This window comes from Ovis aries, chromosome 5 (assembly GCF_016772045.2).
Source record: "Ovis aries strain OAR_USU_Benz2616 breed Rambouillet chromosome 5, ARS-UI_Ramb_v3.0, whole genome shotgun sequence".
In the NCBI taxonomy this organism is placed as follows: domain Eukaryota; kingdom Metazoa; phylum Chordata; class Mammalia; order Artiodactyla; family Bovidae; genus Ovis; species Ovis aries.
The window spans coordinates 32272288-32299927 of record NC_056058.1 but is presented as its reverse complement, the minus strand read 5'-3'; the positions used below and the strand labels follow the sequence as shown (position 1 = coordinate 32299927).

The 27640-nt window shown below is 42.8% G+C and overlaps 1 protein-coding gene across 5 annotated transcripts in view; it reads left to right on the top strand.

The window, feature by feature from the left end:
- The window catches only part of TNFAIP8 (TNF alpha induced protein 8), a 143263-nt gene that overhangs the window by 43169 nt on the left and 72454 nt on the right, over window positions 1-27640 (top strand). Inside the window, exon 1 of one of the 5 annotated variants that reach the window (XM_042250323.2) lies at window positions 1-19714. This exon is cut by the window's left edge and continues 19618 nt beyond it. The exons of 3 other annotated variants lie outside the window; for them this stretch is intronic. Coding sequence is in view for 1 of the 2 variants with exons in the window: in XM_042250320.2 (XP_042106254.1) it covers window positions 27628-27640 (13 nt within the window). In the remaining variant the exon portion in view is untranslated. One more of the 5 variants, XM_042250320.2, reaches the window with a different exon arrangement.

Here is a 27640-nt window from a genome sequence, read left to right as displayed (position 1 = left end):
AAAGATAACAGTAGAGGAATTATGGTCAGAGCAAGGGTGGGTAGTTCTACACTCAGGGGCTCTTGGGGGTCTGCAGGCCTCAGGTTGGGAAGTTCTGCTCTCAGGCTTGATGGGAATTACTTTCTTAGATCCAAGAAACCTGGAGTGGGCGTGCGGCCATTACCTGAATTTCAGCTCATGCTTCCCAGGTGTGAGGCCCTGCCAGTCAAGTTGCTTCACTTCTTTTAAGTCACTGTTTTCCCACTGAAAGTGGAAAGAAATAAAACCAGGCACACAGGATGGTGGGAGGCCTAACAGGGATGCCATGAATAAAGCACCTGCCACGTTCAGCTGGTGGCTCTTCTTTTCTCTTTCTCCATCCATCTTTGGTTTCTTTTGTGGGGAGTTTTCTTCCCTAAGGAGATAGATTTCACAGAGTAACAGAAATCACTAGCTGTACTGAGGCTGCTATCAGAGCTCCAATGCCTTTGCAGAGGTTGGGAAATGGATGTCACTCTTCAACCCCCACCCCACTTCCCCCTCCTCCCCCAGGACCCCGCCACCAAAGACACCCCTGGGGGTGCTGCACCAAGACCAGAAAGACAGTGGGGCCATCCTCAGAGGACCCCGAGGGGAGGAGGGAGGGAGCACAGTGCTCACTGACCAAAATGGAACCTCTCTCTAGGGCAGTAACAACCATGGGAGACACTCTGATGGGGAAGGTAAGGCAGGACAGCGCCCCCAGAGGACTCCAGGACAGCTCTCCACAGTGGAGGGAAGGAAGGTCCCAGAAAGCTTGGAGAAGGTAGAGAGACAAACCTGGTCTGGGCCAAAGACTGGTCTTAAACCTGATGACTGCTCCGAGAGCAGGGCTTTGTCTTTCCCTTCCTTCTTGTCCCTCTCCTTTTCTTCAAGACCAAAAAACCCTATATTCCCAAATCTTAAATATTCCTAGCTTTGTTTGGTGTTCATGTTAAAGGGAATTAAAGGAGGAGAAGGGGGTGACAGCAGATGAAATAGTTGGATGGCATTACCGACTCAATGGACATGAGTTTGAGCACTCCAGGAGACAGTGAAGAATAGGGAAGGATACAGTGTGCTGCAGTCCATGGTGTTGCAAAGAATTAGACATGACTTAGCCACTGAACAAAGGAGGAAATGGCGGCATGGATCTTGAAAGATTAAATGAGTATGACCCTAATGCATGAACACTTTTATATCAATGTGAGGAGGAAATAAGGTGATTGGAAAAATGGAGTAAAATTAGTAAGGAATGCGGATGAAAGGACCTTGTGAGTGTTCATTCAAGAAGGAGGAATGAAGTTCAGGTTTGTGGAGTTTGAGTGTTCATCAGAGGAATAAAAATATCTGTTTGGAGGAGGAAATAGCAACCCACTCCAGTATTCTTGCCTGGAAAATCCCATGGACAGAGGAACCTGGTGGGCTACAGATCCTGATGGGAACAGAAAGAGTCGGACACAATTGAGTGAGCACAAACAAACAACAAAAATAACCTACAGACTTGTGGTCCTTTTGAGGTTCAGCAGAATGCTACATCAATTTTTTCTCCAGGACAATTGCGAAGTATGGAACTGGCTTCCTCCTTGCAAAGTATTGATTGATTCTTCATCCATCATATCCTTGAACCACTTCTTCCCTCTTTGAATTCTCTTTCTTCTACATCCTTTGTATTTCTTTCTTTCTTTTCTGGACTCTTTTTGTTGTGCTTTTGCAAAATAGATTTAGCCTCATAGTATGGACTGTTGAACATAGCACTGAATGATAACCTTATAACTCGAAATTGGTGTAAACTGATTTCTTATCTAGAACATTTTCAGTGGGAACCCAGGCATTGGGTTTATCAAGGGGGGAATCGAAGTCCTAGATCTGTTTGCTTTGGGATGTTCAGTTCCGTTCAGTTCAGTCGCTCAGTCGTGTCTGACTCTTTGTGACCCTATGAATCGCAGCACGCCAGGCCTCCCTGTCCATCACCAACTCCCGGAGTTCACCCAAACTCATGTGCATCAAGTTGGTGATGCCATCCAGCCATTTCATCCTCTGTTGTCCCCTTCTCCTCCTGTCCCCAATCCTTCCCAGCATCAGGGTCTTTTCCAGTGAGTCAACTCTTCGAATGAGATGGCCCAAGTATTGGAGTCTCAGACTCAGCATCAGTCCTTCCAATGAACACCCAGGACTGGTCTCCTTTAGGATGGACTGGTTGGATCTCCTTGCAGTCTAAGGGACTCTCAAGAGTCTTCTCCAACACCACAGTTCAAAAGCATCAATTCTTTGGCATTCAGCTTTCTTCACAGTCCAACTCTCACATCCATACATGACCACAGGAAAAACCATAACCTTGACTAGATGGACCTTTGTTGGCAAAGTAATGTGCTATCTAGGTTGGTCATAACTTTTCTTCCAAGGAGTAAGCATCTTTTAATTTCTTGGCTGCAGTCACCATCTGCAGTGATTTTGGAGCTCCCAAAATAAAGTCTGACACTGTTTCCACTGTTTCCCCATCTATTTCCCATGAAGTTTTGGGATGTTACTTTCTACTTACCTGATAGAGTTTGATAAGACCCAGGGTTGGAGGGCAAGTGGGCAAACATGGGAATTTTTCAAATACTATTTATACATTTCTCAAATACTATTTATAAGATTGCAAATTAGAACTTTCTGGGGAACAGTCTGACGATATGTATCAAAATTTGAAATATGTATGCCTTTTGACCCTGCCATCCCACTCCTAGAAATTCATTTTTTTTCCCCTAGGAATCCATTCTTAGGTAACAGATAGACACATACAGAAATATGTTAGGCTCAGATGTATTCTTATGATATCCACTGCAATAGTATATGTAACAGAAAAGAATTGGAAGCAGCCTAAATGATGATTAACCAAACCTAGTTTAACTAAAGGGCTTCCCTGGTAGCTCAGGTGGTAGAGTATCTGCCTGCAATGCAGGAGACCCGGGTTTGATCCCTGGGTTGGGAAGATCCTCTGGACAAAGAAATGACAACCCACTCCAGTATTCTTGCCTGGAGAATCCCATGGACAGAGGAGCCTGGTGAGTTAGATTAGTTATGAAACTTCTACTTGGTCAACTAGTGTTGAGCCATGACAGGAAGAAAAAAGACCTATATATTCACTTTGGAAAATACTCATAATATATTACTGAATTCCAAACAAATGTGTATGATATGCTTTAGGTGAGAGTAAAGGCATTGAGGCAAGGAGTAGACATGCTTGTTTGGCATTTAAAATTTGGAAAGAGGGAGGTGGGTGAAACCCTTGAAGGTGGTCAAAGGAACAAACTTCCAATTATAAGATGAATAAATTCTGGGGATGTGAAGTACACATCATGGTGACTGTAGTTAACAATACTGTATTGTGTGTCTGAAGGTTGCTAAGAGACTAGATTTAAGAAGTTCCCACCATTAAAAAAAAAAAGTGACTGTGTGAGGTGATGAATGCGTTAAGTAACCTTATTGTGGTAATCATCTTATAATCTGCGCATTTTTGAAATCAGTATGTTGTACATCTTAATGTAGTACAATGTATATACCAATTATATATCAGTAAAACTGAGGGAAAATTTTAGAAGGAAAAAACAAATGTTATCAGCGATTCTAACTGGGGAAAGATTGGGAAGAATGCTATGGTTTGCCACAACAGCTTGAGCTAGAGTCTGTATTTGTTGCTGTTTGTTTGTTTTGTTTTTTAAGTTATTTGTTATTTGAGCCAGGCTTTGAAAACAGGGATCTGGATTCATATATCATGGCCCTGCTCTTTCCTAGAGTTGTGACTTTGACATTGTACTTAACCTCTCTTCCTCTGGGCCATGGAACTCATCATGGCTCTGACCTCATTTTGTGAGGATTAAAAATCAGATTAAAAAAAAAAAAACTTAGTTCAACACTTGGCACATGATATATAGTAAGTGTTCAGCCTACTGTAATTTTTATAAAGAAAATTACGGAAAGCTATTTCGTGGGAAGTGGTAGTTTGTTTTAGAAGCTTAAGTAATATTCTTAGGAACTAGAATGTAACCGCCAAAGGGGACAGATTTATTAACAGGGTAGAGTAAGAACTTGTCAGCTTTGTGAAATACAAATGTGAAAGAATATCAGAGGGCAGAGGGAACCTAAAGGCAAATGGGGTAAAGTTCTGTAAACACTAAATAGGATACAAATCTTTAAAGAGATGTTAAAGTTAATTGGAACAATCTGTACTTGGGAAAAAAAAAAACTATTCAATAAAAACCAGGATAAATACTTGTTTTGTCACTATAATCTTTGGCTTCAATATTAAAAGGGGTTAAATATGTTGAAAGAATATTATATAAGGTAAAAAATGGTTGACAGTACTCAGAAATTTTCCATAACAATTGGATAAGAAGTGAGAGCTTTGTATTCATCATTTTTATCATTGATAATTAGTTCAAGGCTGAGAATTTAGATTTGACTTTAAAGTTATTTAAAAGCTCCAAAGAAAATTATTTTCCACTTATTTTAGAAGTCCACTTAAAAAAAAAAAATTAGCCACAGTCTCAAAGGATTTTCATGAAAACCTGTGAGACCATTGGGAGTCTCAGAACGCTCAGCTTTTAAATTGTACAAGGCTTGGAGCGAATGTCATCTGGATTAAGGCGAGGTTGGAAGGCAAGCGGAGAGCAGGGAGATCATCATGGGCAGACCTGCCACGGTGCCGAGGCTTCCTGAGGGATCTCATAGTAGGCACAGGTTTTACCATTTTGTTTTATTCCTTAGGTGTCCTACAATAGGGGAGGATACATTTGCTGAAGTTTAACACACTGTAGAATATGGTAGCTGCCTTATTAACCTGTGGTTGATTAATAGAATTCTCAGCACCTTTAATAACTTCATTAAAGTACAGACAGTGTATGCTATTTTTCTTTTTTTCTTTTTTCCCAGTCTTACTGTGATATGATTGATATCTAAGACTGTGTAAATTTAAGGTGTTCAGTGTACTGATTTTATATATGTATGCATTGCAAAATGATTGCCACAATAAGCTTAGATAATGCATTCATCATGTCACATAGTTATAATTTTTTTCCCCTGTGGTGAAAACTTTTAACATCCAATACAGTGTTGTTAAATTTAGCCACCATGCTGTATATTACATCACCATGACTCATTCGTCTTGTCACTGGAGATTTATACCCTTCGACTACCTGCACCTATTCCCTTCTCCACACCCTCCCCACCAGTCTGCTCTTTGTTTCTGAGTTTAGGGTTTTTTTTTTGGAGTCTGTGCATAAGTGATGTCATGCAGTATTTGTCTTTGTCTGTCTGACTTATTTCATTAGCTTAATGCCCCTGAGTTTCTTTCACACTGCTTCAAATGGCAGGATTTTCTTTTTTACGTTTGAATCATTTTGTTCACCCATTCATCCACTTAGATTTTGACAATTGTAGATAATGCTGCAAACGTGGAGGTGTAGAGAGCTCTTCAAGATAATTTCATTTCCTTTGGGTATAGCTCAGAAGTGCATCATATAGTAGTCCTATTTTTAATTTTTTGAGAAACCGTCCTACTGTTTTCTGTAGTGGCTGCACCAGTTTATAGCCTGACCAACAGTGCACAAGGCTTCCCTTTTCTCCATATTCTGTCAGCAATATCTTGTCTTTTTGATGACAACCATTCTGATAGGTGAGAGGTAAATCTCTCATTGTGGTTTTGGTTTGCATTTTCCTGATGATTCATGATATTGAGCATTTTTTTTGTACCTGTTGGCCATCTAAATATCTTCTTTAGAAAAATGTTTATTCAATTCCTTTGCCCATTTAAAACTCAGATGATTGTTTTTATTAAGTTGCAGGGGTTATGTATGTATATATGTTTGTATATGAATCGAACTTATCAGATATACGGTTTGGAAACAGCAGACATTTTCTTCCATTCCATATGTTATCTCTTCATTTTGTTGATCATTTCTTTTGCTGTACAGAAGTTTTAAATTTGACATAGACCCACTCGTTTATTTTTGCTTTTTTGCTTGTGCTGTTGGTGTCATATCCATGAGATCATTTCTAAGGCCAATGTTAAGGAGATTTTATTTTATGTTTTTTTTTTTTTTCCTAGGAGTTTAAAGTTTTAAATCTTACATTTAATCCATTTTGTGAGTGGTGTCAGAGAGCAGTCTAGTTTTATTCTTTTGCATGTGATTATTCAATTTCCAGCACCATTTATTGGAGACACTGTCAAATTTAAAAGCTTTGTTATTGAATCTTTTTGGTGTCCTTGTCAAACATTAGTTGACTCTATGCATGAGTTCATTTCTGGGCTCTCTATTCTGTTCCATTGATCTATGTGTCTGTTTTTATGCCAGTACCATACTGTTTTGATTACTATAATTTTGTAATATATCTTGAAACCAGAAAGTGTGATGCCTCCAGCATTGCTTTGGCAATTTGATGTGTGTGAGTGAGTGAGTGAGTGTGTGTGTGTGTGTGTGTGTGTGTGTGTGTATATTCCATATGAATTTTAGGATTGATTTTTCCGATTTCTGTAAAAAAAAAAAAGCCACTGAAATCTTTATAGTGATTGCATTGAATCTATAGATGGCTTTGGGTAATATGGACATTTTAACAGTTTTAATTCTTCCATTCTTAGTACAGGATATCTCACCATTTATTTGTGTCTTTAATTTCTTTCATCAATGACTTATAGTTTTCAGTGTAGAGTTCTCTCATTTCTTTGGTTAAGTTTATTTTTTGATGCTATAATGAATGTTTTCTTAAATTCTGTTTTGTGTAGTTCATTGTTAGTGTTTAGAAATGCAAGTGATTTTTGTATATTGACTGTGTATCCTGCAACTTTACTAAGTTTATTAGTTCTAACAATCTTTCAGTGAAATCTTTAGGATTTTCTATATAAAGATCATGTTATCTACAAACAGAGACATGTATGCTTCTTTTAAATTCTGAGTTTGTATTTTATGAAGCAGCCTTAAGATGGAATGGTTTCACTTGGTACAAATAAATAGAACATGATCCTTGTGCTTAAGAGGTTTATACTCTGGGAAGACAAAAGCTAAAGCATGTGAAACATTTTCATACATCTAGCTTAGTTTGTAAACTAAGTGCTAACTTGTATAACATTGGTTGATTAATTTTTCAACAAATACGAGAGTGCTTAGTATGTGCTAGGTATTTGTATATCAGGTTGGGGTTAAAGTCTAGAACAAAATTTTGTTTTCTACACTGTAGAATGTGTTGTTGAGTTGCTAAGTTGTGTCCAACTCTTTGTGACTCCATGGACTATAGCCCACTAGGCTCCTCTGTATATGGGATTTCCCAGGCAAGAATACTGGAGAGGGTTGCCATTTCCTTTCCCAAAGAATTCTTCCCAACCCAGGGATCAAACCTGTGTCTCCTGCACTGGCAGCAGATTCTTTACCACTGAGCCACCAGGGGAGCCCACACTGTAGAATAATTATCATTAATATTATCCTAGAATAATAAAAATTACTCCATACTGTTGAATAATTTGGTCAAGTGCAATTAGCAGACACTTTAGTGGAGGCAGTGTAGCCTAGTGATTAAGAATGGCTTATGTCTGTTTTGTTCACCCATCAATCTCTAGCAAGTGGGACAGGAACTGTTTCATAGTAACCATTCAGTAATAGCTGTGGACTGAATTAATGCTCATAGCAATAGTCCATGCCCTTTGGGAATTTACAAACTAGTGGTAAAAGCAGTTTTTCCTAGGAGATACATCCTGTAGAATTTTTCTTTTTTCTTTCTCTCTCTCATGAACACAAGCAGGTTTCTCTGATGACTATTAGGTTGAAGAAAGTAACCTAACTCTGTTCTGCAGGACTTCTCATGTTCATTCCTGAAGAGCGGGCTGGCTGTGGCACACAGCATCTACTAAATTCATTTGAACATTAGAGTGTATGGTCCTGGCATCTTTGGGAGATGTAGCTTACGTGCATGCTCAGTCACTCAGTGGTGTCCGACTCTTTGTGACCCTATAGACTGTAGCCTGCCAGGCTCCTCTGTCCGTGGGATTTTCCAGGCAAGCATACTGGAAGGGATTGCCACTTCCTCCTGCAGGGGATCTTCCCATCGCAGGGATCAGATGCATCTCTGCATCTCCTGCATTGCAGGTGGATTCTTTACTGCTGAGCCATCCAGGATGCGCCTGGGAGAGGTGGATTTGGCCATAAATGTCCTAGGAGGTTTAGAGAAGAAACAATGCCAGGAGTACAGGGAACTTAGCTCTTATACTGTCTGGTCTGTCTCCACACCCAAAACAGTGCTTGAAGCTGCTAAATAAATTTTGAGGGAGGAAGGAGAGTATGCCACATCCAAAGATGGGAGTGTCTCAATAAGGTAGTTTTGCCTTAGACGTCAATCCTGATATCTGTCTATGAATAGATGAATACAATAAAGGATTCGAAGTGAGGGAAATGGGTCTTGATTCAGACATGGAGAATGGGACTGTCAGTACCAGGTCACAAAGTTTGATATCACAGAGAGTGTTTTGGGGAGGTGCTGGAAGTTGGTCCGACTTAGAGTTTTCATTTTTTAATTTTAGTTTTTGAAATATTTGTTTGGCTGCTCCAGGTCTTAGCTGTAGCATGTGAGATACAGTTCCCTAACCAAGGATCAAACCCTGGCCCCCTGCATGGGGAGCACCAGTCCTAGCCACCGGACCACCAGGGAAGTCCCTAGAGTTTTCAGATTTTGTACTGAGAAATAGTGAGGAGAATTCTGGATGGTAGAAGCATTCAGAGGTGTGCCGAAGAGTTGGGGGTATCTCAAAGAGGGAACTCTTGCACATTTTTTAGCAGAAGAGAGAAAACTTGAAAGTTGCATTGAAAGGTCTGACATCTGTGTGCAAGATGGATTGCAGTTATGTGAGCTGGTGTAAGCCAGTTCAGAGGCACTTGCAAATCCAAGAGGGAGACATGAGAGAATCTTAGCACGAACAATAGACTTTTAGGGAGAGACTTGAAAGAAGAATCAGTAAGCATGCTGAGTGTGAGGAGTCAAAGCTGAACTCCAGGGTTAATTCAAGGCAAGTTCAAAGACATGTACAATGTCCTGTGATTTTGTTGATGCAGTCTGGGATGAAACTGGATATCACACATCTTCTGTATCTGGGAAATTTTCTCCTATCCTAGGATTTCTAACCCAAATCAATGAGAACTTGAAACATTAATAACTGGTGGAGTTTAAGTCCAAGTTCAAGAACCATGGAGGGCAGGATTATGTGGCGGTTAAGACCAGGGGCTTTGATGCCCCAGAGAAATGTATCCAAGTCCTGGCTTGGCCTTGGATAAGTTTCTTAAACTGTATAAGCCTCAATAAATTTTTCTACCAAATGGAGACAGTACTAGCATCTCCTTTATAGTACTGTCAGGAGTCAGTGAGATAATGTGTATACAGCTCTTAGCAAAGTACTGTACATATCATAGATACTCAATACAAATTGCTGGTTAGTGTCCTTGCTGAACTGGCAGAAGAATCACTTTCATGTTTGTGTGCATGTGTCTACTTGCTGTTTTTCCAACTTAAAGAACAGCAGTCAGTCTGTCAGCCCAGCTGATAGGTTGGCACATGGTTGACCGGAAAGCCACAGCCAGAGACCAGGCAGTTAGGGGAACAGTGCCTTCTGGGGGAGTGCCATGCCATTCTCTGCAAAAGTTGGAACTAAGCCTAGAGTTGAACATACTGAGGCTGGCAGAGGATGCAGAGGTATAAATGAGGAAGAGAAGACTTGGGTTTGTTTGTGGCCATGAAGCTTTTGTGCAGGGCTCCAACTTTGCTGTCAGCTCCAGGTAGGTCCTTGGTAATGTCATCTATTACAAGCATGATCCGACCAGAAAGGGCTTGATTTCGGTTCCCATGTGGGTTCTCTGAGTGTCTTTCCAGCCCACAGATTGTTTGCTTGTGTATTGTTTTTAATGAACTCTGCATTTCTCCAAGGCCAGTTTAGTGGTGCTCATTAAAGAGATGGCAACTCCAGGGTGTCTTCATTGTAGAGCTGGTGTTTTCACCCTGTGAGGACTTAGTTCTGTTTTTCCTGTCTGTGAAGCTTGGCTTCTAAATCACCCCATCTGTGTTTGAAGATACAGCATTAAGATTCAAGCAAGTCTTTTTGCTCTTGTTCCTGTCCAATCAAAATGGAAAAGAAGTTGTCAGATCAGGACTACAGTCAACCTTTTTCCATTTCCTCTACTGGTTTACTATAATTGTATAGATTCTAATACCAACATAAAAAAATACTCTAATTTGGAGGAAGCTTCCCTGGTGGCTCAGAGGGCAAAGAGTTTGCCTGTAGCGTGGGAGACCCAGGTTCGATCCCTGGGTTGGGAAGATCCCCTGGAGAAGGAAATGGTAACCCACTCCAGTATTCTTGCCTGGAAAACCCCCTGGGTGGAGAAGCCTGGCAGGCTGCAGTCCATGGGGTCACAAAGAGTTGGACACGACTGAGCAACTTCACAATAGTGCATCACAATGCATTTTTGTGTAGCCTTAAATTGGTTCAATGACTTCCTTGATATCATTGATAACTCTAGGGCAGATATCCTCACACTTGGCTGCATAATTTAGAATCTCCTGGCTTTCAAAGCTTCAGATGCTCACCACTCAGCCCAAATGAATTAAATCAAAATCTCACGTGGGGATGGGGGTGGCGGCAGGTGGGTAGGACTTGGAAATCAGTATTTTTCAAAAGTCCTCAGATCCTTCCAATGTGTAGCCAAGAATCAGTGCTCTAGAATGGTGTCTCTCAACCAGGAAGAGTTTTGCGCCCGCTTCCCTGCTTCCCAAGGATCATTAGCAATGTCTGGATACACTTTTGATTGCCACAACTAGGGGAGGGATCTGCTTCTTGGTATCTACTGGGTAAAAACCAGAGATGCAGCTAAACAACATGCAATTCACAGACAGCTCTACCGTAACAAAAAATCATCACGCAGAAAATGTCAATAGTACCGAGGTTGGAAAACAGCGCTCTAGAATAATCAGGCTTAAGAAATGAGATATGTCAGAGCAGTGGATAAGGCCATTGTGATGAAAGCCTAGCATGAAGAAGTTTACATTTTTGGCCTCCCAGCAAGATGAGGGGAAGGGAGTGGCTTAGCAAATGCCTCTACTGTGCCTGCCGTACAGGGGTCTGATGGTGTGTTCCTGGCCTGTCCTTGTAGCTGGAACATCACCTGGGTCTGATTTTTTGGACAGGCTGTCTTCTTGTGGTTCTCTAAGTTTATTGCATTTGAATGACTTGGAAGAAAACTGAAGTTAGGAAAATTAAACCTATGTAAATTGGCCAAAATAAATAATTTTTAAGTAGGCTTTTGAATTGATTGTTTCTTACATATGAAGTTTTCTAAAATCAGAGAGGGAATCATTTGAAAGTGATTATACATGGGCTATAAGAAATATGATTTTATGTGCTATAGACCTTTATTTTCTCTTCTTTCCTTTTGATTGGATATGGGGAAGGTAGGAAAGGCACTTTTAATTTCAGTGCAGGTATCATTCGCTCTAATTCTGAGACACTCAGAAATACTTTTCTAGCAGTTTCTTTCATCTATATTTATTATATTGTATAATTAATTTAATGAACTTTATCTCCCTCTGCACATACCCAGTTTTCTAGAGCATAACACACATAAAAGATATTTGCCATAAATAAGTTGAATTTTCCTGGGTACACTTGTCAAATTTAATTGAGGTGGTGAAATTCAATATTAAATATAAACATAATATACTGAATATACTCAAAACTGTGTTTCTAAAAACCTATGAAAATGATAGTTAAAGCTCTTGAAGTAGCTCTGAATTCATTGATCCTTATGCAAGTGGTTGACTACCAGTTTTTAAAAAATTTTTGTCTCTTTACAGAGATTTCAAGAGATTTTAAGTAGTACCTTTAGTGTTCTACATCAGCCTTTTGTGCTAAAGTTAAATTCACGTTTATGAATCTGGAGTTATGTCTATAATAGTTTTTCAGTTTTTCTCTTCTTTGGGGTTGAGGGGCCCTTTAACTCCACGTAATGCAATCTATTCATTTACTAAACATTTCAGGGCCTATTAGACATTAATAAAATAATTTTAAGATTGTTTCAGTCTAGTTTATTGCAATTTGAGGCATTATGCCAATACTCTTGTGTGCTGGGTCCGTTTTACACCTAGTGGTTGGAATGTTTTAAATTAAGACTAGAAGAATAACAACTCATGTAATATTTGGCGTGAATACTCCAAATGTCTTTGTTGAAATCCCATATCCTGTTTCTTCACTGAGTTTCAGCAATAACTCCATAATCCAAGGAATACTTTAATTTTAATCTAAACATTTTTTTGTAGCTATGGTTTTAAATTAATTTATAATTGTAATTTTTAAAAAGTACTCTTTGGATAGCTAAACACTTATGTTTTTCTTCTGACTTTGGAGTTTTATTGAATGAAGTCTGTAAAAATTAATCCACATTTATAGTATAGAACTTACTAAAAACTGGACTGCTATGAGAATCATGACAAGGCACTTAATGACAGTTGTATTTAATAGTAAATGGACCGCATTCTGCTGAGAGTCAGAGTGTGCATATGTGGTGGATGTGTGTGTTGAGGGGAGGATTGGGGGACAGAATGCGTTGGAGAATTAAATTAGTGCTTAAGGATTGAATGGATCAAGCCAAACCTAGAAGGAGAAATCACTGAGAGCCATTCTGGTTTCTTGGAAACCAGGGCTATTGTGGGTAATTCGTACACCTATGGGTGTAACTTTTACTGCAGTATGTTTGCCTACAGCTTCATCATATTACAGAACAACTGGGTTGATTGGTAGCCCCTGTCTAGACATTTCCTAAAATGGAGACCTGTTTGTCAATACATATAAAAAGAATTGATTTGGTTTGGGAGTATGGGAATAAGAGAGTGGAGCAAGAATTAGTCATTTCCCAATGTTTGAAAGACATAGAAGAGGAATTAGACATGTTCTTTGTGTCCTGAACGTATGGAACCAGAACCAGTGGATTGACATACAGGAAAATAGCTTCTGGCTAAGTTCAGGGAGTGTCCAAAAATATCATGAACCATGGAATTGTGAGGTATAAGATGGTTAAGTGAAGAGGTATAGAAAGTCCCTTTCAATGGAGGTTGTGAGGAAGACCACAGATGGGAAGGGAAACGGGATTTCAGCTGTGGATTAGTAGTGGACTTTGGATAGGATGATCTTTAAGTCCCATTCCTGTCTAGCCATTCTGTGATTTTTAGGACGTATTGCCTCCCATGAGTAATGAAAAATGAAGACACCTGGCATTTGAAGGGGAATTTCAGATTCAGGGTCCTATTACTAATGGCTTTTTCTCTCTACCTCATGCAAGTCCTCCTGCAACTAACCCCCTCTTGTACAGCATCCTTTTCTTTCTCCATATGGGAACAATCCTCATCAGTATCAGAATATGCCTTTTTGTCACTCATCTTAAAAAGCAGATGAAAGCAAATGATGCAGAGAAGAATGCACTTGTGCCAAAAATGTTAGCACATTGAGACTCAGAAAAACAAATGAAATGAAACTTCCTCAATCTGAAGTAACCTTCTAACTCTCACCCTGCTTCTCTGCTCTGGGTTCCAGTGGAACTTTCTCATGGAAGTATCTCTGCACGTGATCTCCCCTTCTTACTGCCCTCTTCACTGTTCCCCTCCTCCAAAATTGCTTCTGTTAAGGTCAGCAGAGACCTCTTTTTTTTTGGCAGAGAGTAGATCACACCACATGGATTATGGGATCTTAGTTCCCCCAACCAGGGATGTATCCCATGTTCCCTGCATTGGAAATGCAAAGTCTTAACCACTGGACTACTAAGGAAGTTCCAGAAACCTCTGTTTTAATGAACCCTGTGGCCCCTTCTCCATCCCCTCCACCCTCAGGCTCAGCAGATTCAGCATCCTTCATCCCTCCCTCTTCCCAGAACACTTTCTAGACTTGGCTTCCAGGGCATCACAACCGCCTTTTCTCCTACCTCTTTAACTCCTCCTTCCAAGGGCCTTTTCTGTCCTCACACTCTCTGGGCAGTGCTTCTTTACCTGACGTGGGTAGAAAAATGAAGGAGGGGCCAGGTCTCACACAAATCTGATTAACTTAGAATCTCTGGGGAAGACTCATGGGCATCATTTTTAAGAAAATTAATTTTGTTGAAATACAGTTGATTTTACAATGTTGTGTTAGTTTCAGCAAAGTGATTCAGTTTGGATTCGGAATCACTGCATGTTTGGAAAAGAAATGAACAGGACTGGCTGTTGGACTAGCCGTGGAATGATGAGGGGGTCAAGATGCCACCTAAGCTTTTAGCCAGAAAGCTCAGTATACAAATATGCTGATAGAGAAGGACAAAGCCAGTGGAGGAGAAGGTTTGGGTTAGAAGAATGGCTGTGGAATCAAGCCATTTTTTGGATTCTTTTCCATTATACATTATTATAAGATATTGAATATAGTTCCCTGTGCTATTCAATAGGTCCTTGTTAGTTATCTCTTTTATATATGTTGTTGTGCAGTTGCTCAGCCATGTCTAACACTTTGTGACCCCATGGACTGCAGCCCCCCAGGCTTCCCTGTCCTTCACCATCTCTTAGAGCTTGCTCAAACTCTTGTCCATTGAATCAGTGATGCCATCCAACCATCTCATCCTCTGTCATCCCCTTCTCATGCCCTCAATCTTTCCCAGCATCAGGGTCTTTTCCAGTGAGTCGGCTCTTCGCATCACATGGCCAGAGTATTGGAGCTTCAACTTCAGCATCAGTCCTTCCAATGAATATTGAGGGTTGATTTCCTTTACAATTGACTGGTTTGATCTCCTTGCTGTCCAAAGGACTCTTGAAAAGTTCGCCAGCACCACAGTTTGAAGGCATCAATTCTTTGGCATTCAGCCTTATTTATTGTCCAGCTCTCTTATCTGTACCTGACTACTGGAAAAATCATATCTTTGACTCTGTGGACCTTTGCTGGCAAAGAAATGTCTCTACTTTTTAATACGCTGTCTTGGTTTGTCATAGCTTTTCTTCCAAGGAGCAAGCGTCTTTTAATTTCGTGGCTGCAGTCATCATCCACAGTGATTTTGGAGCCCAAGAAAATAAAGTCCATCACTGTTTCCATTGTTTCCCTATCTATTTGCCATGAAGCGATGGGACTGGATGCCATGATCTTTGTTTTTTGAATGTTGGGTTTTAAGCCAGCTTTTTCACTCTTCTCTTTCACCTTCATCAAGAGGCTCTTTAATTCCTTGTCACTTTCTGCCATAAGGTTAGTGCCATCTGTGTATCTGAGGTTATTGATATTTCTCCTGGCAATCTTGATTCCAGCTTGTGCTTCTTCCAGGCCGTCATTTTGCATGATGTACTCTGCATGTATGTTAAATAAGCAGGGTGACAATATTCAGCCTTGACATACTCCTTTCCCAATTTGGAACCAGTCTGTTGTTCCTTGTCCGGTTCTAACTGTTGCTTCTTGATTTGCATGCAGGTTTTGCAGGAGGCAGGTAAGGTGGGCTGGTAGTCCCATCTCTTCAAGAATTTCCCAGTTTGCTGTGATCTACACAGTCAAAGGCTTTAACATAGTCCATGAAGCAGAAATAGATGTTTTTCTAGAACTCTTTTGCTTTTTTGATGATCCAGCAGATGTTGGCCATTTGATCTCTGGTTCCTCTGCCATTTCTAAACATCTGGAAGTTCTCAGTTCACATACTGTTGAAGTATAGCTTGAAGGATTTTGAGCATTACTTTGCTAGCATGTGAAATAAGTGCAATTGTGTGGTAGTTTCTTTGGCATTGCCCTTCTTTGGGATTTGGGGATGCAAAGTATGTAGTAGTATATTTTAATTCTAAACTCCTGATTTATCCCTGCCCCTCCTTTCCCCTTTGATAACCATAAGTTTGTTCTCATAAGTCTGTGAGTCTATTCCTGTTTTATAAGTTAATTTGTATCATTTTTAAAGTTCCACATATAAGTGATATCATATGAAATTTGTCTTTTCTATGTCTGACTTCACTTAGCATGATAAACTCTAAGTCTGTCCACATCGATTTAAATGGTATTATTTCATTCTTTTTAATGGCTGAGTAATATTCCATTGTATATATGTGCCACATTGTCTTTATAGGAATAGACGTCTTGATTCCATGGCCACTCTTTTAACCCAAACCTTCTCCTCCCTGGCTTTGTGCTTCTCTGTCAGCATATTTGTATACCGAGCTTTCAGGCTAAAAGCTTAGGTGGCATCTTGACGCCTCATCATTCCACAGCTAGTCCACCAGCCAGTCCTGTTCGTTTCTCTTCCAAACATGCAGATCTCACCTCTCTCCCCTTCCCCTGCCGCCACCGTTTCTCATCTTGATGGCCTCAGTGGCCTCCAATGCCTCCTGTGCTCTTGCTGCACTCCTCGCCCCCGTCTACTTCTCAGGTCATCTGAGTATTCTCAGAAAACCCAGCAGACTGTGTCACTGCCTTGCTCTAAACCCTCCTGTGCCTTCCCATCACAATCAGTGAAGTCCACCCTCCTTGCCCTGAGCTGTGGGGCTCCCTGACCTGGCCCCTGGCCCAACTCTCCCGTGTCATCTCTTACCATCCCCACTCCTCCTCTCCCGTTGGCCCACATTGCCTTGCTGCTTCCTCAGACTTTCCGAACTTGATCCTGCCTCAGAGCCCTTGTATCCACCCTTCCCTCTGCCTGGAAGGCCCTCCCCTTAGCCTGTTCCTTATCTCTTTCCCCTACTCTTCTCAGTTTTCTGCTCAGGCACCACCCCATCCAGAATGCTCCTCTCTCCCAGTCATTCTTCCCCTTGATTCTGGTTTGTTTTTCCCTCCCACAGGGAAGGAAAAACATTTATCTCTGCTTGAAATCCTGTTTTTCTGCCTAGGGTTTTGTCACCGCTCCATGCCCGGCACTGTAGGCAGGGCCTGTACATAGTAGATGGCCAGTAAATACTTTGGACGGAACAACAGAATGCCACCTGTGTAACTTCATGTTTTGTGACTTCTGTGGCCTTTGGCCCCTTTTCCAGCCCCTGATCAGATCCCATTGGCTTATGTCCAGGATCTCCTGCCCTGTTTATCTCAGAACCTTCTTTCTTCTGCCTCCTCCTGTTTTAGCCCCTGCCTGCTCACAGCCAACTCCAGAAATATCAAGGGTGGGGAAGAAGTGGAGCAGCACCTGGCATTTTGATGGTGGGTGCACAGCCACCGTTCACTTCCTTCTTGACTGCTCAGTGCAAATCCCTACTGCTCTTGTTTTCTTCTTCTTTGTTTTTAATTGGAGGATAATTGCTTTACAATGTTGTGGTGGTCTCTGCCATGCATCAACATGAATCATTCATGATTATATATACACAGTGAATAAGTCAGAAAGAGAAAAGCAAATATCACATATTAATGCATATATATGGAATCTAGAAAATTAATGCTGATGAACCTATTTACAGAGAAGAAATGGAGATGCAGGCATAGAGAATGGTCTGATGGACCCGCTGCTCCTATTTTCCATACGCAGTCCCCTCCTTGACAATCCACCCTCCTGATTTCTTTCTTTTCTGCCTCTGTCCCTTCTCAGTCTCCACTGCAGGCTCCTTCCTCTTCTTTGTCCATCCCTTTAATGTCAGTATTTCTTAGGGCTTTGTCTGGGTCCTCTGCTGTCCTCTCTTTTTTTTTGGCCATGCCATGCAGCATGTGAGACCTTAGTTTCCCAGCCAGGGATTGAACCCATGCCCCCAGCAGTGGAAGCGTGGGGTTTTGACCAGTGGACCACCAGGGAAGTCCCTCTGTGCCCTGCTTATTCCACTCTTTCCCTAGATGACCCCATCCATTCCTGGGATATCAGAATCTCTACCTGGTAATGACCATCAAAGGTATATTTCAAGCCTAGCCTAGACTTGTCTGTCCAGTTGTAAAGTGTTTATCAATACTTAGACATCTCACAGGCAACTCAAATGCAATAGGAAGTCAGCTGAACTTACCTTCTCTTTGCATTTTCCCCTTAGTAGTGATCTAAGTGACTATCTGGAAGCCTGGAAGGCATCCTCCTCTACGTCAGTCAATTGCCAGTATTACCAGTTCTCCCGCTCAATAGCTGTAGAATCTGTACACTGCCTGTCCCAGCCTACTGCCACCAACTGAGACCAGGGCGCCACTATCATTTCTTACCCAGATTCCTTCAAGGACACTTGACATGCCACATGCCCCCGCCTCCGCACCAGTCTGACTTCCTATGCTCTTATTGGTCTTTACAAAATAGCCACCTGATTGTGCTGCTGCTGCTAAGTCACTTTAGTTGTGTCCGACTCTATGTGACCCTGTAGACGGCAGCCCACCAGGCTCCGCCGTGCCTGGGATTCTCCAGGCAAGAACACTGGAGTGGGTTGCCATTTCCTTCTCCAATGCATGAAAGTGAAAAGTGAAAGTGAAGTCACTCAGTCGTGTCCGACTCTTCGAAACCCCATGGACTGTAGCCTACCAGGCTCCTCTGTCCATGGGATTTTCCAGGCAAGAGTACTGGAGTGGGGTGCCAGTGCATCCCCTGCTTAATGCCTAATTACAGTTTTGAGAAAGTCTAAATTTTTACGTAGGTCTTATAAGATCCTTAATAACCTGTTCTCAAACTGACCGTGGCTGTTAGAATATCTTGGAAGTAATTGTCTCCTTTCCTCCCTCCCGTCCTTCCGCCCATCCCCTCTCCCAGTCCTTCATTTACCTCCTCTGGCCCCTTTGTTTATCATTCATTCTGAGGGCTACTGGGGGCACAGGAAGGCCTCAATACATATGTATTGAATGAATGTGGGAAGACAGAGGCCCTGGATAATAACTGTCAGTGTCCTCAATCTCTGATTTAATTTGTCTTAAAATTTTTAAGGTTCCCAGAGTAAAAAAAAAATCTACTTTCATGTACAATCCCATGTATTTAGTTCCCTCAGCTCTGTGGCTTCCAGGGGATTATTAAAAACAGAACTAAAAGAAGTATGTGGGATTCTGCTAGTAAATCATTTTCAACGTATGCTCTTTGAGTGGCCGTTAAGTGCTGAGCTTAGAACCAAACAGGACAGGGAACCAAACCACCCCTCTGACCCAGGGGCCAGCAGGGAGGCACGCTGGCTGAATGGGCCTCTGCGGTGACCGTTTTTCACCTTGGGCATTCACAAACTGGCATCAAAATACCTGAGACTTGTTGGGACTTGTCTGAATCGTTTATTACATTTTCAAACCTGTTTGGGAAGAAAGCCTACACACCACAGCGTGTTTGGGGGCTTGCACAGTAAATCTTATTTAAAAGAAAGAGACAAAAATGTAATCATGTTTAACCTGTAATAATATAAGTGAGAGTGTTTGACTCAGTTGTAATGAATCTAAAGAAGAATGGGAAAGGCTTTTCCCTTAGAAGGTCCAGGTTGGCATTTCAGACTTCAGCCCCAGGGCTGGGAGCTCCTGGGCGAGGTTTCCAGGTCTTCATCCTGTCAGAGCACCTATCTCCAACTTCTTCGTTGTGAGGACCTGAGGGGCCTGACAGTCAGTACTGAGTCAGAGGGATCAGCGAGAAAGGAATGACACACTTCCTGCCTGAAGTTCTAGGGAGTTTTGTTTTGTTGTTTTGTGTTTCTGTTTTACTCTGAAGATTCCCTAAAAAAGACAGAAGACTGCCCTGGCCATCTCTTGATCAGCGGCCTTTGTTATTTATAGGAAATCTACTCTGCTATACCTTCTTGTTACTAACAGGTTTGGGTGTTTTTGTTTAATAATTTTATTTATTTATTTATGGCTGTGCTGGGTCTTCATTGCTGCGCTGACGTTTCTCTAGTTGCGGTGTGCGGGCTTCTCATTGCAGTGACTTCTCTTGCTGTGGAGCACGGGGGTGCACAGGCTTCGTTAGTTGTGGCATGCAGGCTCAGCAGTTGAGGCTTCTGGACTCTGGAGCTGAGGCTCAGCAGTTGAGGCTTCTGGACTCTGGAGCTGAGGCTCAGCAGTTGAGGCTTCTGGACTCTGGAGCTGAGGCTGAGCAGTTGAGGTGCATGGGCTTAGTCACTCCACGACCTGTGGGATCTCCCTAGATCAGGGATTGAACCTGTGTCTCCTGAACTGGCAGGTGGATTCTTTACCACTGAGCCACCAGGGACGCCCCCCTAACAGGTTTTTGAAAACCTTTTTCCCCTTATAACAAAAGCATCACATGGTGGTGTAGTATATTTATCAATTATAATTTGACAAAAAAGTGAAAAACGATAACAAAAAAGTTACTCTTTAACTTCAGCACTCAGAAAAAAATATTTTGTGACTATAACTCTGGGCTGGTTTCTGTATGCCTATAGTTTTCTCTATAAAAATTGCATAGTAGTTCATATGATTTCTTTTATATATTGCTTTGTAGCCTTTGTGAATAGTTCGCATGTTATTAATTACACTCTGAAATCATTTTTAAAGACTGTATTATGTGCCATTATATAGCTATGCCATAATTCACTTCACCAATCTCCCATGTGGATAAGTGAACTGTTTTTAATCTTTACCACTGTCATAACACCACACAACTGCCTTGCTTTTAGCAGCTGTCCACACTTGTCTCTGTTTCACTGGATGCGTTCCTGGAAGTGGTTCAAAGGACATGTGGAGTTTGAAGGTTTTGATCTTTATTGCCACTTTGCCTTCCAGACATTTGTCCTGCTTTCCATTCCCACCACGTAACAGAAACTTCTGACCGTGCTGTGTGTGGCCTCACCTCTGTGGGCCTTTCCCTGACTCCCGGCAACTTGTTCCTTGTGCATCCAGCACTGGTGCCACCCTGGCCCCCTCTCCTCTCCCTGGCATGGGCCAAGCTTTTCCTGTCTCAGGCTGGAGTGCCTGTCTTCTTGCTGCTTTTCCTGTTGTTCTTCTGGCACTTGGCCTCCAAGGCCACCTCTGCCAGCGCAGTCTCCATCAGAACTCCTGGTTCATTCCCATCCCGGCACCTCTTGAAATCTGCCCTTTAGTTATTCACGTCTTTACTTGACTGCCACATCTTCCTCCCACTGAATGTCAGTTCTTGTGTTTTATTTCCCACAATGAGCCTGGCACCTAAGTCGGTGCCTGACGTTCAGTAGGTTCTGGATAAATGTGAGTTGATTTTCTTGAATGAATGAAGCAATCTCCTTGTCACCTAGAAATGTGCAGTGTCATGGGACGATGAGACGTGTATAACAGTGCCTCTCCCTTTGAGCAAAATGGGCTAAAGGTTGTAAGAAGCTTCCAAGTCGCATAGGGAGACAGAGGAAGAGGAGCTGGCTTCAGGCATCATGATGGGCTTCCTGGTGGCTCAGTGGTAACAAATCCACCTGCAGCAAAGGAGATGCAGATTCAATCCCTGGGTTGGGAAGATCCTCTGGAGGAGGAAATGGCAACCCATTCCACTATTTTTGCCTGGGAAATCCCATGGAAAGAGGAGCCTCGCAGGCTACAGTCAATGGGGTCACAAAGAGTTAGACCCGACTTATAGGCATCATAATGGCCTTGTGTGAACTGAGCCTTGGGAGACTGGCAGTATTTTGTAGTTGATGATGGTGGAATGGACCCCAGAGGCCAAGGAAAGTGGGTGAACAGGGGCCCAGAACTGGAACAGTGCTAGGCCTGATGGGGGCAGGGCTAGGGAGCATCTTGAATCCTTTGCTGACAGTGTGGACTCTGATCCATGAGCCAGCTGGGAAGTGCTGCACATTCTTCATTGGGGAATGACGTGGTAAAGTGAAGATTTTCAACTCAGTTCTAGGCACAGATGATGATGTGGTGTGAGAAGATGTGCCATGAGGGTAAGTAAGTAAAGGAGCAGGAAGCTGAGGCCTGAGATAGGATGGGGCTTTGGAGTTGAAATGAAGGAAGGCAGAGGCACTCTGCAAGGGTGGGGAGACATGAGAGCTTGGTGGCTGGAAGGTGGGGAGGGAGATCCGAGATGGCACTGAGGCTTCAAGTCTGAATGGCTGGTGGGAAGATGAGATATGCAGTGCAGCAGGGAAGCTCTTTGGGGACGAGTCATATGAATCTGGTTCTAGCCCATCCTTTTACTGTATCAGGGGGCATTTTCTGGATGAAACTAGCCCACGTGCCCTCCTTTGTCCTGAAAGACTTTGGGTGATGAGAGGCTAGAGGTGGGGAGACAGAAACGTAGCACAGGATAGGAAATTCTAGGCTCCTGTGGCCACCTCCTTGTCTGGAAGAATAGGACCACTTAGTGGGATGGGAATACAGGGCTCTCACATCTCTCCAGGGGTGAGAGGTGTGTGCCCGGCGATGTCTGCTCTTCAGTCACCATGTGGCAGGAGCTTGTTTGATGTCAGCCTGCCATTCAGTCACTTTGTTCAGTTGTGAGACTGAGGGGGATGGGGCAGAAGACAAGTGATGATTGCTGTCTGCCTGAGTGCAGGGCTCTGGGTACCAATGGGATAAGGCCCCGAACAGGGTGATCATCCTTCCCCTGCAAATGGTCAAAACTGGTGTGTGTATGTGTTTCCTGGGGGCCAAAAATCAAGGAGAAACCTTACTCAAGACAGGGTATAATTCCTGATGGCTCGCTAAACTGAAACATTTCTGAAAGTTGGGTTTTTGCTTTTAATACAGGTTTCAAAATAGCCACATGGGTAAAACTACAAAATGACAAAGCTCACTGTCGTCTAAAGGGGGATAGAAAGTATAACTGCTTTCATGGTCTTCTCTGGAAAGCTGTCTTTTTAAGAAAACATCTTCTGCCACCTTGAATGCACAGGTTTTAACAAAATCCAAATGAGAATGAGAGAAGCACAGATGGAAAGACAGCAGAACTTGGTGAATGAGAGACCGTCCAAAGCAAGAGAGGAATCAGCAATGACTGGGGGATGATGGGATCCATAGAGGTTAAAACAGAGAGGAAAATGATCAGGTTTGGTGACAGGAGGTTAGGAATTCAAATTGGGAAATACCGTGTGTTGGATATTCACAAGAAGTTCTAGAAATTTATAGAGAAATTTACTCTACCATTGGAGAGTTTTTCTTGGCAAATTTAGAGTTTAATTAGTGGAGTATTTTATTATGAGGGCTCATGTTCAGTTTCACATGAAGGTTTGCAATGCAAGAATGCTATAAAATGTCAAGACTCTGTTTATACTCAGCTCAGCAGAAAATAAACCACGTTCAAGTGCCAGCATATTTATTGCAACAGGCACTCAGTGTTTCTGTGCTTCCTAAAGGCTGATTTAATGTTTTCGTTGGTGGTGTGAGTGTGAAGAGAGGTTTGAGCGTCCTAGGACAACAGACATAAATGCTCATTCTAGAGTGCTACGATCTGGCTGTTGACGTCACTGTACTGCAGCTAGTAGTGAGTTGTTTATTCATTTGTTTGCCTGCTTCTGAGTAACATTTTATAAAACTTATACTGGAAACTAAGAAATACTATGTGATAGAAAAATGTGCCTTCCCACACTTCTTTTTTATGCAGCCCCTTGTGGGGAGGCTGTGAAGGGCAATCAGTGTGAGGATGGACTTGAGAAATCTGCCCCCCAAACCTCCTGCCCTGCGGCCGGCTCTGGCCCCCAGCAGCTCCAGTTCACATTGGTGAACTCACTGCTCTGCCTGTCCTTAAACGGTGGGCTGCCAAGTGTTCTCTTTATTTTCCAGACAGTCCCCTGTGTGTGCTCTCTGGTGAACCATATCACCCTTTCGTGATATGATACGACAAGGAAAAAGCCAACCAATTTGGAATAAGAGATCCCGTGTACCCATGCTGGCCTTGCCCTGAGCAAGTATGTTACATTTATGGAGCTTGGTTTCCTCGGCTACAACCCAGGAATCATGGTGCCCACCTCCCAGGGTTTCAGGGAGAGTGAGCGAACACAGGGAAATCACACACGCTGCTCAGCATCTGGTAGGGTTTCTCTGCTCTCCTCCAGGCATGAAACACGTGCTCCTGTTGGCACAAGCCTTTTCAGGTAAGAGGTGACCATTCGCTGTCTCTGTGATAGCATTCAGAAAGTGCTTCTGGAGCACTTTACCAGACTCAGGCCCTGGAATAATCCCCCCTCAGCCTGCCTTCTTCCCTTGCCAATGACTCCTTCCTCCCGGAAGAGCTGAGGGGCAAAGGGAATCAAGTTGAGTCAAAGAGGAGGCCCTGTTTGTGGCACTGGCTTTAGGGAGGCCATTGAGAGGGCTGCGGTGGCAGGAAGAAGACTGAAAAGGGGGGTCTAGATAGGATTGACGGGAAGAGGGAAGGGTTGAATGAAAAGAAGATAGCAGTACTCTTGTCACCAGACCATGCCCTAAGGACTAGGGAGAAAATTGGAAATGCCAAAGCATGAAGGTCAAGGTGTTTCGCAGACATTTCCAGTTCTGTCCTGGAGACTATGGCATCTGTTGAAATAAACAAATGGTGCACATTTTCATGCAGCCATCAACTGCATTATCCTTGTGCTGATTTTGTCGAATGCACTGCTGATAAGGATGTGGGTAGCCATAGAGGAAGTGTCTTTCTTGGGGTGTGTAATAAGCAGTCAATGAAACTAGGCCAGAGAGAGCGCCTGTGTTTGGAGATGGTTCTGGGTCTCATGGCTTCTCTCTCGGTCCTGCCCCAGCTTGCAGGGCCTCGTCCAATAATCTACTTAACCTCTTTGAAATTGTGCTTGTCACCTGCTTTCTCTGGGCGTGGGGACAGTGAAATGATTGAAGTGATAGTGCCTTGCTGTGAGATGCCCAGATAACGTGGAGAGCGTGCACACTCAAGAGAAGCTGGTGTTCTGAAAGCCACTGTTATGTGGTTGCAGATAGATGGAGGAGAAATACAAGATAAGACACACCCAGACTTCCCTAATGAAATGGCTTATGTACTGTCACTGCGAAGCTCCGGGGCGCGTCCATCACCAGCAATACCACTCACACTCCCGGGGTGGGGCCTGGGGGTGTTGGGGTGCTGAGCAGAACCTTGCTTCAGCTGCAGAGCTAAGCTCACCAGAAAGAGATAGAGAACCGCGCCTGCATCTGAGCACCAGTCGCCTTTGTAAGGGATTGGACAGATTCCTCCGCCGCCAAGCTGTCGCGCTGTTTCTAGGGCTAGAAGTCGCAGCTGCTTCCTCTTTTCCTGTCTCAGAGCACAGATGATGCTCCGGCATTGGGTATCTGTCACAACTGTCGATCCTTAAATCTGTCAAGAATGTCCTGATTTCCTAGTTACAAGTCCTAGGGAAGCATAGGAGAGTTGCCTTCATATCTCCAAAGGCAACTGAAGTGGGTTAGATACTGTTCAGTTCAGTTCAGTTCAGTTGCTCAGTCATGTCTGACTCTTTGTGACCCCATGAATCGCAAGGCCTCCATGTCCATCACCAACTCCCGGAGTTCACTCAGAATCATGTCCATCGAGTCCGTGATGCCATCCAGCCATCTCATCCTCTGTCGTCCCCTTCTCCTCCTGCCCCCAAACCCTCCCAGCATCAGAGTCTTTTCCAATGAGTCAACTCTTCCCATGAGGTGGCCAAAGTACTGGAGTTTCAGCTTTAGCATCATTCTCTCCAAAGGAATCCCAGGGCTGATCTCCTTCAGAATGGACTGGATGGATCTCCTAGCAGTCTAAGGGACTCTCAAGAGTCTTCTCCAACACCACAGTTCAAAAGCATCAATTCTTCAGCGCTCAGCCTTCTTCACAGTCCAACTCTCACATCCATACATGACCACTGGAAAAACCACAGCCTTGACTAGATGGATCTTTGTTGGCAAAGTAATGTCTCTGCTTTTCAATATGCTATCTAGGTTGGTCATAACTTTTCTTCCAAGGATTAAGCATCTTTTAATTTCCTGGCTACAATCACCATCTGCAGTGATTTTGGAACCCCAAAAAATAAAGTCTGATACTGTTTCCATTGTTTGCCCATCTATTTCCCATGAAGTGATGGGACTGGATGCCATGATCTTCGTTTTCTGAATGTTGAGCTTTAAGCCAGCTTTTTCACTCTCCTCTTTCACTTTCATCATGAGGCTTTTTAGTTCCTCTTCCTTTCTGCCATAAAGGTGGTGTCATCTGCATATCTGAGGTTATTGATATTTCTCTCGGCAGTCTTGATTCCAGCTTGTGTTTCTTCCAGCCCAGCGTTTCTCATGATGTACTCTGCATAGAAGTTAAATAAGTAGGTTGACAATATACAGCCTTGACGTACTCTTTTTCCTATTTGGAACCAGTCTGTTGTTCCATGTCCAGTTCTAACTGTTGCTTCCTGACCTGCATACAGATTTCTCAAGAGGCAGGTCAAGTGGTCTGGTATTCCCATCTCTTTCAGAATTTTCCACAGTTTATTGTGATCCACACAGTCAAAGGCTTTGAGGACTGCTCTACGAGCTCCCTGTCTTTAGCTTCTGTCTATAATTCTTCTTTCTTACCAAAACTGTTCAGAAGGTGAAGTAACTTGCAAGTCTACAAAACGAGGAAGTGGCTTGGCTGAAAATTGAACCTGACCTAGCAGACTGTAAAGCATTTGTCCATTGCATTCCACTCGGTATGGTTTCTGCTATGTGCAGAAACAGGCTCAAAGCAGAGTGTTATTGCTGCAGAAGATAAGAATAAAGTCAAGAAACTTACCATGGAGTTGAAGATAAGATAGATCACCATAGATCACATACGGACAGCTATGAAAAGATCCCAGAAAGGAAGCTCAGGTGAGGTGCTGTGGGAATTAAAGGAAGAGGCTGAGATCCTAACACCCATTTGGGATCTTTAGGAAAAGGATTCACAGAGGAAGTGCACGTGAAGTGGGACTGGCCAAACCATGCCTGGGGGGATGGATGAGGGAAGGAATTGTGGGTGATGATAACTGTCAAATGCCCAGGTTAATAAATAAGCTTCTAAACAGACTGTTAGAACGCACATGTGCCTGTATCTCTATGTATGTACCTGTGCGTATTGCATGGGCATGGATGCAGGCATACATACATTCTTTATAAAGACCTTATATTCTCTTCAAAAGCAAAAGGCTAATGATTTTAAGTAGCAAAGTTGTCCGAACTCGGTTCTCTAGCTCTCTTGAGAACCAGAACACCTTTAAGCAACACTTACTATTAATAGACATTCATGTTTCTACAGGCCAGGAAGAAATGAGTTTTTTTAATTTTTTTCCGGGCATCTATGATTAGGGCTGCTCCCTTTTTTTTTTTTTTTTTTTGAAGTATCTGCTCCTCTTTTCTTTCATGTGGAAACATTAGACTTCCTGTTTCTGCTTGATTTTGAAACTGTCTCCCGTCCTCCTATCACAGGTGATCCCTGTGTCCCCGTGCAGTCATAGTTTATGGGTAGCGAGTGCAGGCAGCACCCAGTCCGTCCCTGCTGTGGACATTAAGACGTCTCTGGATTCACAACAAAAAGCTACACAATGCATTCCGCTACAGGTGACGAAACCCGGCTTCCAGAATAACAAGCAGGACAACTTTTAAGTGACTGTTGTTGACCAGTGTCTTCCGTGCATTGGTTTGGTATGCTTATGGTTGGTTTTTTGAAAGGATGGGACAAATTCTTTGAATTATTCTCAGGGAAGACTGACTCCCTGAAGGCAGTACAGATGCTGTGGAAAAGACATCGGCAGGGTGGCTATGTGTGTTCCTCTGGTCTGTGTGACTGCTGAGACTCTGGGAAGCTGTTCTTCTGATTGATACGGGGGAAAATGCCGAAACTAG